Source organism: Diorhabda carinulata, chromosome 12 (genome assembly GCF_026250575.1).
Source record: "Diorhabda carinulata isolate Delta chromosome 12, icDioCari1.1, whole genome shotgun sequence".
NCBI classification, from domain to species: Eukaryota; Metazoa; Arthropoda; class Insecta; order Coleoptera; family Chrysomelidae; genus Diorhabda; species Diorhabda carinulata.
In genome coordinates this window covers 2,374,945-2,387,882 of record NC_079471.1, presented here as the reverse complement: position 1 = coordinate 2,387,882, position 12,938 = coordinate 2,374,945, and the positions used below count along the sequence as shown (strand labels likewise).

Below are 12,938 nucleotides of genomic sequence, written 5' to 3'. Positions count from 1 at the left end.
TTACATAATTGAATTTAATGGTTTATTGATGACCTTTTAGTCTATTTTTTAAATACTGAGATGTCTGTCCTATGTAGACAGCGTCACAATCAGTACAAGCCACTTGATATATAATATTTTTTGTTTTTTGGTGTTTTAGATTTTAGTTTAGTGAAATATTCATTGAAATAATTCTATAAGTTGTTAAAAAAGTCCTTGTACTGTACTACACGAAAAAAAGAAAGAAGAAAAAGGACCTAAATAATTTAGCTCTATTTTGTACATTTTAATACAACTACAAATAATTTAATTGGTGGCTGCTACATATTTTTGAGATGTTAAAACTAAGGGAAAATTAATTTTTTCCTATTTAGGTCTAAATTAGAAAGAAAATTGAAGAAATTTGTTTTTAATTATATATAATATTTAAAAAGAAACACTCACGGACTCGGTACTTCTTGATACAACTGGTCAAAGTTGTTTTCTGGGTTGGGATAAACTTTTCTTAAATCCTTGAGATTGAGTGTGTGATTTTGTCTTCTATCAGGAGAATTTTTTGGTCTTTTAAAGCTCCTATCTGAAATCGTAGTTCGCGAATATCTAAAGCAAATAATTTATTCGTTACGAAAGAAATATAATCAGAAAATTAATTATATGTGATTGAAAAATAATCAAATTTTATATGAATATTCGAAAATCTGACTGAATTTTTTTGAACTATGACCAGAGTAGTCACTGAAGTTTCGACTTACTTCGGTTTCTATCAAAAAATTGTTTAACTCACTACCACATTTTTTCTTATCACCCTGTAACTTACACGTTCAAAAATAGGCAAGTTTTTGCTCAAAACCCATAAAACAAATTTCTTACAAGAAGTTTATACACATTTTTACAAAGAATTAATAAAAGTGTGGAAAACTTTTTAAATTGAGGTTAAGTTAACTCTTGGGAACTGCAACCAGTTTGATTGTCGATCAAGCTAAATAAATTTAGTTAAATATTTTTTCAAATTCAATTTGAGACTGACAAAAACTTCATTTCGGGCTAACATAAGCGTATTACATTTACAAATAGCTATTAATTAAAATATCTGATTCACCTTTTATTTGAATCATCGTCGAATTCGAAATATGGCAACCGTGTAGATCCGCTATCGTCGGAGAAAGTAACATCCGTATTTCTGGATTCCCTCAAAGGACTATGCTGGAACCCAGTTTGTTGATAATAATAATCGTAGGTATCGGTAGTCTCGTCACTGTAAACGATATCGGCGGTAGCTTGGGGTGATTTTCGGTAACTGTTACGGCACTGTTTCTGATACTGGTCGCCATGATTATGATAATGAGGATGATGGTGGTGGGGATAATAGTAGGATGATTTTTGAGGTTGGGGATTGTTTGAAGAAGCGGGAGATGTAGCCTAAAACAGTAATAATATTCAAATACGTAAAAAGTATCGATATAGATTATCAGCGTACCAAAACTGTGACGATCGGAACGAAGGTCATTTACCGGGGTGATTCAAAACTTTGTGTGCGTTGGAAGAAACTTCCAAGTTTGATTATAGTTATGAAAATTAATAATAAGAACGTTGCGAATATCAACTAAAGATGGATTTTATATACCGAATATACGGGTTGTTCATAATTAGAAACTAGTAATGATTTATCGCAACAGTTTTAGGTAATAAAAATAATCGGTAATTATTTAGAATTGGGGCTCCAGGCAAAAATTTTTCACGCATTTGGTGTTGTTTCTGAGGGTACAAATAGAAAATTTAAGGTGGGGGAGTCATATTATTTTAGATATTAAGAATTTGTTAGGTTAGGTTTCATTGATTTATCATATATAAATTGTACCATGTAATATCTAAAATAATGGTAATAATATGACTCCCCCACCTTAAATTTACTATTTATACCCTCGGAAACAACCCCAAATGCGTAAAAAATTTTTGCCTGGAGCCCCAATTCTAAATAATTACTAAAATGTCAATTGTTTCATATGTGTAATAATTAAATATGCTTTTGATGTAATTAATAATATTTAGAAATAATTATATCAATTTGGGCCCCGTTATTTCTTGGCACTGTATTTGTATCTACGTGTTTTTTGAGTCAAATAAAATTAAATTAAATAAAAATTAAATGAAACAACAAAAATATACTTATATGAAATTTAATATCTGTATATTTATAGGAAAAATTAGGACATTAGGGCCAAGCATACGTCCAGAAAAAGAAACAATGCAAAATTTCTATACAATACAAAATAGTTCGGCTACTCGACTAGTGATGGCGTTACTGGACGCAACGTCCATTAGTTAGGCTGCGACTGCGTCTGCCTCTCGTCAAAAGATGGCGCTACACGCTATTATATATATTCAAATGCAATAATTTAATTTTTACGGTATATTAGGTAATATTTTGCTTATTTCGGGGGGGATTTAAGTTCCCAAAACCCTCCCCTTGGCTACGCCCTTGATACCTTCTACCACTTAACAACGACTCTTTCGTGAGGTGTCTTTCCCATTTTATTCGGTAGACAAGGGTAGACATTTCGACAAAAGAAGTGATTGACACGTTTAACACTACGTGTAAGCAAACTGACAGTTTTTCTAAAGTAAAATCTCGAAATTTGTTTTATGAACTACAAGATGTATATTAATAATTGAATATAGAAGTTGAAACTAACAGAAAAATTAGAATTTAACATTATACAAAGATGATCCGTACGTTAAATGCTTTTTTAAATATTTGTTTCTCCTTGAAACGTCATCTGGGCGCAGTGGCGGATCTAGAACTTTATTTTGGGGCTGAACGAGGGGTAATTCTGTGAAATTTTGAGTTACTGAGCGTGCGTCTTAGACAGTGCGCGCATTTCAATGGAACGGGCACAAAAATCAAAATAATTTATATCGATTGACTGCACGCTAAGTAAATGTAACTTATATCATCCTTTTTTTGACGTTTTGGGGGGGCTTCCAGCTCGAAAGCCCCTCGTAGAACCGCCACAGGTCTTGGACAACTTTTCCATTTCCTTTCAGAGCTTAGCTTTGCCTTGACCAGGATCTTAGTTGATCTAGCGTGGCTTTCATTTCATATTGGTGGATTCACAAGTCGATGGCAACGATGGATACAATGAACGAATCACGTTTCGAATTGCTTCCTCATCCACCGTATAGTCCAGATCAGGCCTCCAGTGATTACTGGCTATGCTCGACGTGAAAAAATTCAGCTCAAATGAAGAAGCAATTGCTGAAATTGAAGCATATTTTGAGACAAAAGACAAGTACGACATCGAGAAGTTAGAGAAGCGTTGAAATGATTGTATTGCTGTTGAAGGAGATGTTTTTCTTAGGACTTATTGAGTGATGTGTTGGGTAACCGAAAAGTTGTCTATTATTGTTCACTTTAGACAGTTCCAGAATAATTTCAAAGGTGGGAGCTAATTCTGATGAGAAAAATCAAAACTATAGTTTTGCTCCTCAGTATATTTTATGATTTTTTGGAGCAATTGGATACTCACTTGATAGGGATTGTTATCTAGAGACGGAACGCGACGTTGTGAAGATGGAAGACGTCGAGACATCGGAACGTCCCCACTTCAACATTGCTGGAACCCTGAAAAAATAAATCGTTTACAGATTTGGTAGCTTTATTACACAATCTATGGATTTTCTCGTATGTAACCGTGTTTTCTTGATTTTTTGTTACGTGGTGTTAAAGCCATATTAGTTTTACTTAAACAAAAACTATCTATGGAGTGGATGGATCAAATTAAAAGAGTTTTAGTTAGAATCCTGCTTATTTTCCACAACTTTTGATTACCTACACTAAGCAAAACACTGTATAGTGTATAGCCAAGTTTCCGGAACGAAATTTCGAAATTATTTTAGTAGCAACTCTTTAAGAAGCAATTTCTCAATAAAAATGAAAATAATAAGGTCTAAAATCGAACAAATTATTTCACTCCACGACGGGTATTTGAAATGAAATATTTTTCAAAATTTTCAATATCAAATATATCATCTTAAATGAATTATTTTATTTTTTTAAAGCGAAATTAACTTTCCCGATGTACCTCGTAATAAAAAACTATCTCCCTCTTTTCCTCTAGTACCATATACAATTTTTTGTTGTATTAAGAAAAAAACGAACATTAACCTTATTTTTATTGCTTTCTTTCATGTAAAACTACTTCGTACTTTAAACGAAATGACTATAGAATCGATTTTGACGAAATTAGTTTTTAAAAAATTCTAAAATCCAAACAAAGCATTTGGTATGACGTGAAACGTCTATCAAAAATATAATTTGATAAATTTAAGGACGACAGCAGGTAGTACAGGTGAGTTGAGTCATGAAGTTCAAAGATCTTGTGATAAACGAAACAGGTATAACGTGAATAACATTTTTTTTAAACTCTACCTGTTTTTTTTTATACTAACGATTTAAAAATTACGGAAAAAAATGTAGGGAAGCTGATTATTGTGATTTTTTTTTCAGAATCCATTACAATTTTTAAAAAAAATCGTATATTGAATATCAACAGCCTAAGGCTACCATTATACTAGGATGCTAGCATGTGGGAGGTTAGCGGGATCACCCGGAGGCTCTATTTTGTGCACTCAGGCTGAAATGCGAGCGGCCGGAGCATCCCGAGATGGACAAAATCGGTTGTGGGGCGTTGGTTCACATGCGGCGCATTATACTAGGATGCTAGCATGTGGGAGGTTAGCGGAGCCACCCGGAGGCTCGATTTTGTGCACCCAGGCAGAAATGCGAGCGGCCGGAGCATCCCGAGATGGACAAAATCGGTTGTGGGGCGTTGGTTCACATGCGGCGCATTATACTAGGATGCTAGCATGTGGGAGGTTAGCGGAGCCACCCGGAGGCTCGATTTTGTGCACCCAGGCTGAAATGCGAGCGGCCGGAGCATCCCGAGATGGACAAAATCGGTTGTGGGGCGTTGGTTCACATGCGGCGCATTATACTAGGATACTAGCATCTGGGAGGTTAGCGGGGCCACCCGGAGGCTCGATTTTGTGCACCCAGGCTGAAATGCGAGCACCCGGAGCATCCCGAGATGGGCAAAATCGGTTGTGGGGCGTTGGTTCACATGCGGCGCATTATACTAGGATGCTAGCATCTGGAAGGTTAGCGGAGCCACCCGGACGCTCGATTTTGTGCACCCAGGCCGAAATGCGAGCACCCGGAGCATCCCGAGATGGGCAAAATCGGTTGTGGGGCGTTGGTTCAAATGCGGAGCATTATACTAGGCTGCTAGCATTGGCATTCGCTCTAATTGACATATGCGCGCGCACGCAGTTTGATCAGAGTTATGACTAGTTTCTCTTCGGGTGAAATTGGTCTGAGGAATCTTGTATCTAGTTTAGAGATGTCGGTTTGGATGTAGCCTAGAAGCTATTTGAAAGAAGGAACAATGTAAAATACAGGGGTGCACACTAAACTTCCTTTTTGTACGACGTCTTCTTTTCTTAATTAATAACTTCATTCGTTGGGGCCGTATTGACGACTGGCAAAAAATTAAAATAAAATAGCAGTCCGGGACAAATTCGAATCAAAGTGGGATGCTAGCATCCTAGTATAATGGTAGCTTAATAGATAGCTGAGACACTAAAGATCATGTGGGTCATGAAATTTTGGGAATGAAAAAAGTGTCAGTGCGATGGTTGCTCAATTCAGACAAGATGGTCAACTGCGAGATAGAGAATCCAAAGGAGTCAACGAAATATGGTACAGACCAGACACCAAAAAACAGTGGGTAGCGCGAAGACTGTGCTATCTACCGAAAAGGTGATTTCCCACCGTTTTTATTGGACATCGGTGTGTTAACTACCTGTAGAAGTTGAAAACTGCTCAGGGCTTTACTATGTTGAATTATACGGCCGATTCTACGCCGAATTAAAGAAAAAACGACGAAAAAACTGTTTTTTCATACTGAGAACGAACCGGCTCGAATTTCCGACGTCGCCTCGGCTAAATAGGTCGAATCCGGCTCTATAATTGGCCCCGTGCTAATTCTTCTTGTATCAAACTTGAGGAAGTCAACGGGCAAAAATTTGAATCGAATGAGGAGGTTATTACCACCGTAGTAACTTACTTTGCAGTCCTCTAGAAAGTTGAGTCTTGATTATCAAGAGGTTAGTGTTCGAGTCCAACAAGAGCTCAGTGAAAAGCGAGGAATGGCTGTGAGTGGTTGGACAGTTTGAAGAAGACTTAAGACGGTTACTGGTCCTAAATTAACCCCAACCCGTCTAAGATTTACCAAAAAACACTTCAATTGGACTGATGGACAATGAGGCTCCATTCTCTTTAGAGGCGAAAGCAAAATGTGCCTGCATGGTAGAGATAGAACAGGACGAGCCTATGGAAGACCTGGAAACGTTTTTCATTGTTCAAAATATTTTTTCTTTACCAAAATAACTCACTAACAACATACGTTTTAAAGCTAAGACTAACGAAAGTCAAAAATGGGCAGGTTGGGCATTGTTTTAATAATTTCAGATCAAAATTGAGATTTTGGGCTATAACTTGAAGATTTCTAGGTAAAGGAATCCCGTAATGAAGAAAATATGGTAATCGAAGGATATATAGAAGGAGTGGTAGCCTAATAATAAAGTGGGTACAAATTTTTGAGGTATACAATCGCCTATGACCAAAAAATTCAAAAAAAATCATCTAATACACGTAAAGAGAAATAACTTTAGTCATGAAGCCCAAAATTACATGGTCGTTTTGCAAGAAAAACACACTCAGACCTTTAAAGGGATTTGCAGGATTGTGGTGATGGAATAAGCACCTCAACTGTATGGAGAGGCTTTTGGAAGTTGACCCGAAGACAACAAAATCAAAGAAAAATCATTTTCTAACCAATAAAATGATAAGAAAACACTTGGCAAGGCTCAACTATGTAAATTAAATCCAAGAAAGACCTTTGGAGGGATTTCCTAGATTAGAGTGATGAAATGGGGGCTTCAACAGTACATACGTTGATTCGAAGGCATAAAAACAATTTATAACTCAGAAAATGATGCAAAAAGGCACAACAAAGACAACCACGGACCTTTAAAGATCAAGGAACAATGGGGCTCTGTTCAGAGTGTGTCTGCAGAAGACCTGGAGAAACGTGGCTTCTGGAGGAAGATCCAGGATGATTTGGTCAATTCATTGGAAGCTAAAACCCACTAATAATATAGACCAATCCTTGTAAAGTTAAAAGTAATTGCTTTGAGTAGCTTAAATCAGGAAAATATTGGAAACTACAGATTTTTCACCGGAGATATTTGATCTCGCACGACTCGAATCGTTTTTTTTTTTCTGCTTTCTGTGTAGTTTCAAAACGCTGTCAATTATGATAGGTATCAACTATTACCTGTTTCAATTAATTATCCATTGTTATATCCCTCGTTCTACGTATTTGATTTTCACTTGCAACAATTGTTAAAATTTATAATATCATTTCAAAAAATATCCGTACGTACGTATAATAATAACGAGTTTTTATTAACAGGTGTCAAATCGAAATGATGTTAAACAAACTGTAAGTGATTTTTCGAAATCGGGTCGAAGGGCCGGTTTTATGTAGACGACGGCGCCGGGTGTTGTGAACCGATACCCCGGCTGAGGTTGACTAACACAATCTTCTTTACGAATTCTTTCTCGTAGGTACTTGTTTTGTTTTGGTCGTGGTCCATCTGGTTAGCACGAGCGCACCCCTTCCGGAAAAAGGGGTAACTTTTTATTCGAATTTATAATAGATTTTAGTAAAACCGCCTTGAAAAAATTCGTATTCAATAATTATAACCAATAATTTTAAACATCAGGGACATGAAATACGAAATAAGGTTGTTACTCATCATAAATAATGAAAAAAAATTGATATTTCCAATATTTTTTGTTCCCATTTAGTTTATTTTAGTTTGAAAACCAAAATCTCAATAATTTATTGGCAAATAAAAAATCTAAAAACCCCGAAATCTGCATTTAAATCATTTTGTTCGAAGAATATCGTATTTTTTTCTGAAATTACATACAAAAACGAAGTTTTTGAAAAAAAAATCAATTGAATATCATAATTAAAACAATTTTTACAAATTATTGAAAAAAAATTTGTTAGAAAAACCATTTTTTAGGTTAAGTTGGGTTAGGTTAAGGCTGAAACCCACTAGCAACACGCCACGCCACCCCACAACACGCGTCGAATATGTGTAAATATGTTTTTCCATTAATATGAGTATTTAAAATCGTTCCACGAGGGATGGCGTGGCGTGTTGGGGGCTGACTGTGTACACGGCAATTAAATTAAATGGAAACACATATACGCATATATTAGACACATGGCGTGGAGTGGCGTGGCGCGTTTCTAGTGGATTTCGGCCTTTAGGCATCGTTTCAAGCTCTCTGAGTTATTCCAAGCAATATATTTTCAAACTACACTGTTTCAATACATTGTTTTGTACCAATACAACTGTAGATTCACTTTTTCACAGTTCCACCTGTTTCTATGACATATTTTGTGTCCTTACCTCCAACCCAACCTACATACTCAACCCTATCCACTTTTGTCACCGACATGATACGGAAGTCTTACCAATATTTGTTAATTTCAAGCTAGTGGATTGAATTATAAACATCAAATGGAAATATCAAGAAAAAAATATGTGTACGTCACTGCTAACTGTATATAATACATGCTAACAAGACTGGATTGAGTTCCCTCCGCACCACACGAGATCCACAGTCTGGTTCTATTATCTTTAATCTTATTCCAACCTAGAACCCGTACCGGTAAACCAAGTAACTACTCACCTCCAAAATGGGTACTTACTTGAATTTTTCAACTCAATTCACTACTCGTATTTACGCAATTGAAAATATCGATTCAATATCGGATTTTTTTTATCTAAATTTATTTAAAAATACATGAGATTGTCGAATGATGTGATGATGTAAAATTTATTTTTTTATCGAATCTGTTACAGTGAATAAACGCCACAGATCTTTCAAGAAAATAATTATTATGTAATTTACATACACTATAATAGATTATGTATGATTTTATGAAGCACTGGAGTTCTTTTTAGGACTTTCTAGGTCTTTACGACGATTTGAATGAATAACAATATACTATAATAGATTATGTATGATTTTATGAAGCACTGAAGTTTTTTTTAGGACTTTCTAGGTCTTTACGACGATTTGAATCGAATAAAAATATACTATAATAGATTATGTATGATTTTATGAAGCACTGAAGTTTTTTTTAGGATTTTCTAGGTCTTTATGACGATTTGAATTGAATAACACTATACTATAATACATTATGTATGATTTAATGAAGCACTGAAGTTCTTTTAGGGACTTTCTAGGTCTTTACGACGATTTGAATTGAATAACAATATACTATAATAGATTATGTATGATTTTATGAAGCACTGGAGTTCTTTTTAGGACTTTCTAGGTTTTTACGACGATTTGAATGAATAACAATATACTATAATAGATTATGTATGATTTTATGAAGCACTGAAGTTTTTTTTAGGACTTTCTAGGTCTTTACGACGATTTGAATCGAATAAAAATATACTATAATAGATTATGTATGATTTTATGAAGCACTGAAGTTTTTTTTAGGACTTTCTAGGTCTTTACGACGATTTGAATCGAATAAAAATATACTATAATAGATTATGTATGATTTTATGAAGCACTGAAGTTTTTTTTAGGATTTTCTAGGTCTTTATGACGATTTGAATTGAATAACACTATACTATAATACATTATGTATGATTTAATGAAGCACTGAAGTTCTTTTTGGGACTTTCTAGGTCTTTACGACGATTTGAATCGAATAACACTATACTATAATACATTATGTATGATTTTATGAAGCACTGAAGTTCTTTTAGGGACTTTCTAGGTCTTTACGACGATTTGAATTGAATAACAATATACTATAATAGATTATGTATGATTTTATGAAGCACTGGAGTTCTTTTTAGGACTTTCTAGGTCTTTACGACGATTTGAATGAATAACAATATACTATAATAGATTATGTATGATTTTATGAAGCACTGAAGTTTTTTTTAGGACTTTCTAGGTCTTTACGACGATTTGAATTGAATAACAATATACTATAATAGATTATGTATGATTTTATGAAGCACTGAAGTTTTTTTAGGACTTTCTAGGTTTTTACGACGATTTGAATTGAATAACAATATACTATAATAGATTATGTATGATTTTATGAAGCACTGAAGTTTTTTTAGGACTTTCTAGGTTTTTACGACGATTTGAATTGAATAACAATATACTATAATAGATTATGTATGATTTTATGAAGCACTGGAGTTCTTTTTAGGACTTTCTAGGTCTTTACGACGATTTGAATGAATAACAATATACTATAATAGATTATGTATGATTTTATGAAGCACTGAAGTTTTTTTTAGGACTTTCTAGGTCTTTACGACGATTTGAATGAATAACAATATACTATAATAGATTATGTATGATTTTATGAAGCACTGGAGTTCTTTTTAGGACTTTCTAGGTCTTTACGACGATTTGAATGAATAACAATATACTATAATAGATTATGTATGATTTTATGAAGCACTGAAGTTTTTTTTAGGACTTTCTAGGTCTTTACGACGATTTGAATTGAATAACAATATACTATAATAGATTATGTATGATTTTATGAAGCACTGAAGTTTTTTTAGGACTTTCTAGGTTTTTACGACGATTTGAATTGAATAACAATATACTATAATAGATTATGTATGATTTTATGAAGCACTGAAGTTTTTTTTAGGACTTTCTAGGTTTTTACGACGATTTGAATCGAATAAAAATATACTATAATAGATTATGTATGATTTTATGAAGCAGTGAAGTTTTTTTTAGGACTTTCTAGGTTTTTACTACGATTTGAATTGAATAACAATATACTATAATAGATTATGTATGATTTTATGAAGCAGTGAAGTTTTTTTTTGGACTTTCTAGGTCTTTACGACGATTTGAATTGAATAACAATATACTATAATAGATTATGTATGATTTTATGAAGCAGTGAAGTTTTTTTTAGGACTTTCTAGGTTTTTACTACGATTTGAATTGAATAACAATATACTATAATAGATTATGTATGATTTTATGAAGCAGTGAAGTTTTTTTTTGGACTTTCTAGGTCTTTACGACGATTTGAATTGAATAACAATATACTATAATAGATTATGTATGATTTTATGAAGCACTGAAGTTTTTTTTAGGACTTTCTAGGTTTTTACGACGATTTGAATCGAATAAAAATATACTATAATAGATTATGTATGATTTTATGAAGCAGTGAAGTTTTTTTTAGGACTTTCTAGGTTTTTACTACGATTTGAATTGAATAACAATATACTATAATAGATTATGTATGATTTTATGAAGCAGTGAAGTTTTTTTTTGGACTTTCTAGGTCTTTACGACGATTTGAATTGAATAACAATATACTATAATAGATTATGTATGATTTTATGAAGCAGTGAAGTTTTTTTTAGGACTTTCTAGGTTTTTACTACGATTTGAATTGAATAACAATATACTATAATAGATTATGTATGATTTTATGAAGCAGTGAAGTTTTTTTTTGGACTTTCTAGGTCTTTACGACGATTTGAATTGAATAACAATATACTATAATAGATTATGTATGATTTTATGAAGCACTGAAGTTTTTTTAAGGACTTTCTAGGTCTTTACGACGATTTGAATTGAATAACAATATACTATAATAGATTATGTATGATTTTATGAAGCACTGAAGTTTTTTTTAGGACTTTCTAGGTCTTTACGACGATTTGAATGAATAACAATATACTATAATAGATTATGTATGATTTTATGAAGCACTGAAGTTTTTTTTAGGACTTTCTAGGTCTTTACGACGATTTGAATGAATAACAATATACTATAATAGATTATGTATGATTTTATGAAGCACTGGAGTTCTTTTTAGGACTTTCTAGGTCTTTACGACGATTTGAATGAATAACAATATACTATAATAGATTATGTATGATTTTATGAAGCACTGAAGTTTTTTTTAGGACTTTCTAGGTCTTTACGACGATTTGAATTGAATAACAATATACTATAATAGATTATGTATGATTTTATGAAGCACTGAAGTTTTTTTAGGACTTTCTAGGTTTTTACGACGATTTGAATTGAATAACAATATACTATAATAGATTATGTATGATTTTATGAAGCACTGAAGTTTTTTTTAGGACTTTCTAGGTTTTTACGACGATTTGAATCGAATAAAAATATACTATAATAGATTATGTATGATTTTATGAAGCAGTGAAGTTTTTTTTAGGACTTTCTAGGTTTTTACTACGATTTGAATTGAATAACAATATACTATAATAGATTATGTATGATTTTATGAAGCAGTGAAGTTTTTTTTTGGACTTTCTAGGTCTTTACGACGATTTGAATTGAATAACAATATACTATAATAGATTATGTATGATTTTATGAAGCAGTGAAGTTTTTTTTAGGACTTTCTAGGTTTTTACTACGATTTGAATTGAATAACAATATACTATAATAGATTATGTATGATTTTATGAAGCAGTGAAGTTTTTTTTTGGACTTTCTAGGTCTTTACGACGATTTGAATTGAATAACAATATACTATAATAGATTATGTATGATTTTATGAAGCACTGAAGTTTTTTTTAGGACTTTCTAGGTTTTTACGACGATTTGAATCGAATAAAAATATACTATAATAGATTATGTATGATTTTATGAAGCAGTGAAGTTTTTTTTAGGACTTTCTAGGTTTTTACTACGATTTGAATTGAATAACAATATACTATAATAGATTATGTATGATTTTATGAAGCAGTGAAGTTTTTTTTTG

The 12,938-nt window shown here is 32.9% G+C and overlaps 1 protein-coding gene across 2 annotated transcripts in view; it reads right to left on the bottom strand.

Annotated features, from left to right (window-relative positions):
* The window catches only part of LOC130900121 (uncharacterized), a 35,171-nt gene that overhangs the window by 4,423 nt on the left and 17,810 nt on the right, over nt 1-12,938 (bottom strand). For both annotated transcript variants that reach the window (XM_057810499.1, XM_057810498.1), the window contains exons 2-4: nt 3,507-3,601; nt 1,079-1,398; nt 424-579 (exon numbers count right to left, since the gene is read on the bottom strand). In XM_057810499.1, the coding sequence (XP_057666482.1) occupies nt 424-579; nt 1,079-1,398; nt 3,507-3,569 (539 nt within the window). In that variant the 5' untranslated portion in view covers nt 3,570-3,601. The remainder of the gene's footprint in view (nt 1-423; nt 580-1,078; nt 1,399-3,506; nt 3,602-12,938) is intronic.